Here is a 2,176-nt window from a genome sequence, read left to right as displayed (position 1 = left end):
GGCAGGTGAGTTTGATCAGGGTTGGAGTTGACCTGATCTCCTTGGGTTTTTAAAACCCCATTTTACAGCGGTTTATGTTGCAGTGACACGGCTATTTGTTTTAGTTTAGTGCGCTTCGCTGTCCATTTTTCCTGACGCACCAATTCAGCGCATTTTCCAGCAGAGATCATTGTGAGGTCGGGAGGATGACAGTTCGAGTGTACTGCTCGTTGATTGCTTTTTTATCGGGTCTGTCTGGGTACTTGAGCATAACAGACGCCACAGGTGAGAAGATCTGTTCACTTCATTACACAGCCTGAAGAAATGCAGAAATAAGTGACTCTCGGTCTTTGAAAGTAACTCTAAAATGTGAGACAATAATGTTTCAGGAGTCTGGACACCGAATAGGACATACTTATTTGATAACTAGCCCATTTCATTTCCTATTTGGGTTTATGTGCTTTAGATTTTTTTTCTTCCCAAGGCATTGTTAGATGCCAGAATTTCCTGTCATAACTATGCAAAAATTTGATGTCAAACTGTATCATAGCTATTAAAATATTTCTTATGCTTTTAAATGTCTATTTAAACTTTTAGAGAACAATCTCAAAGTAAAAAGGGGTGCTTTTTTTGTGTGTGTGTGGTGGCTGTGCTTTTAAATTTTTTTTATCTTAATTCAAGTGATTTTTTTTTTTAAGACCTTTTTGAAAGTCTGACCATAATCAGTGTTGAATACTACAGTAATGTTAAACCTGCGTGGTTTAAATGTTTCAAAATTACTTGAGTTGAAAACATTTCTTAGCAATTTAGGAAGGTAATCAAATGTAAGTTACATTACTTTAACAAAGTAATTGAAATTTTAAATGGGTAACTTGTAATTTATTAAATTTCTAAGTGAGCTTCCCAACAATGGTGGCCGGTTTCTGTCCGATGAAGCTGACGGTCGTGCCGTCCCGTCGAGGATGTTTTACTGATGGAGACTGCTCTGGAGGAGACAAATGTTGTATATTTGAGTCGGGGCCCGTGTGCGTGCCACCCGTTTCCAGTGAGTTAATAATGGATGCTCGGGTCCTCCCAAAAAAAAGTGTCAAAATAACCCATTGAATTCAAAGTAAGCTTAAGCAGAGACTGTAATGTAAAAGTTCAGTGGTGTTTTCTCTGATTTACATTTTTAAATGGGATAACTTGCAATCTGTAACCTATTACATTTCCAAGTGACCTTCCCAACAATGGTGGCCGGTTTCTGTCCGATGAAGCTGACTGTCGTGCCGTCCCGTCAAGGATGTTTTACTGATGGAGACTGCTCTGGAGGAGACAAATGCTGTATATTTGAGTCGGGGCCTGTGTGTGTGCCACCTGTTTCCAGTGAGTTAATGGATGCTAGGAGTCCTCCAACAAAACAAAATCCCCCCCAAAAAAGTAACGCATTGAATTCAGTGTAAGCTTTTAAGCAGAGACTGAAGTGTTATGATTTTTTTTTTTTTTAAATCATAAGTGGATAGAATTATTCAGCAATCAGTGATGAAGCCAGGACTGTGTCCGCCCCCAACCTCTGGAAGAAGATCGTGTACCACGTCCTGTAACAGTGACTCTGACTGTCCTAACAATGAGAAGTGCTGCAGCAATGGATGTGAACATTACTGTACAGCTCCGTATACAGGTATGCGTTATATTGTTTTGGTCACTTGTTAATAACAATGATAAATTATTTGAGCCTTTTCTCATCAAAAGTAGGCTTGAATTCATCCCTTAGGACTGTTTTAAGCGGGATGGCTTTAGAAAATAAAGAGGAATGATCCTTAGATTATTATTCACTCTGTAGGTAAAACTTGCTATTTGTTCTTTGCATGTTTCTTAGTGTATATTGAAGTGGCACACAGTCTATATGCACAGACTAAAGCTGACTATCTGTGTCTATGCAGTGAAGCCGGGTCTATGTCCCAAACCAAAGAACATTCATGCATGTGCTGAAAGCTGTTTCCATGATGGCCAGTGTCCTGACACACAGAAATGTTGCCCAACCACCTGTGGCCATGCATGCAGTGAACCGCATGGTCAAGGAAATGGTCAGGGAAGTGTTCACGCGAGTGTTCATGTAAGCGTTCAGGCAAGTGATCATGGAAATGGTTATGTAAGTATTCAGGCAAGTGATAGTGGCGGCGGAAGCAGTTCGGGAAGTGGCGGCGGAAGCAGTTCG

General features: G+C 40.4%; 1 protein-coding gene across 1 annotated transcript; it reads left to right on the top strand.

Moving 5' to 3' along the window:
• Positions 1-37: 37 nt before the first annotated feature.
• LOC107579716 (WAP four-disulfide core domain protein 3-like) lies at positions 38-2,173 on the top strand (the record flags this gene model as incomplete). Its single annotated transcript, XM_016265511.1, has 5 exons — positions 38-264; positions 875-1,024; positions 1,195-1,344; positions 1,475-1,639; positions 1,902-2,173. Coding segments are annotated over exons 1-5 (816 nt in total), but the record flags the coding sequence as incomplete, so codon positions are not given.
• Between the last annotated feature and the right edge of the window lie 3 nt (positions 2,174-2,176).

This window comes from Sinocyclocheilus grahami, unplaced genomic scaffold (assembly GCF_001515645.1).
Source record: "Sinocyclocheilus grahami isolate Dianchi unplaced genomic scaffold, SAMN03320097.WGS_v1.1 scaffold19553.1, whole genome shotgun sequence".
NCBI classification, from domain to species: domain Eukaryota; kingdom Metazoa; phylum Chordata; class Actinopteri; order Cypriniformes; family Cyprinidae; genus Sinocyclocheilus; species Sinocyclocheilus grahami.
Note: the sequence above shows the minus strand (reverse complement) of the source record. Positions and strands in the feature narration are given on the sequence as shown.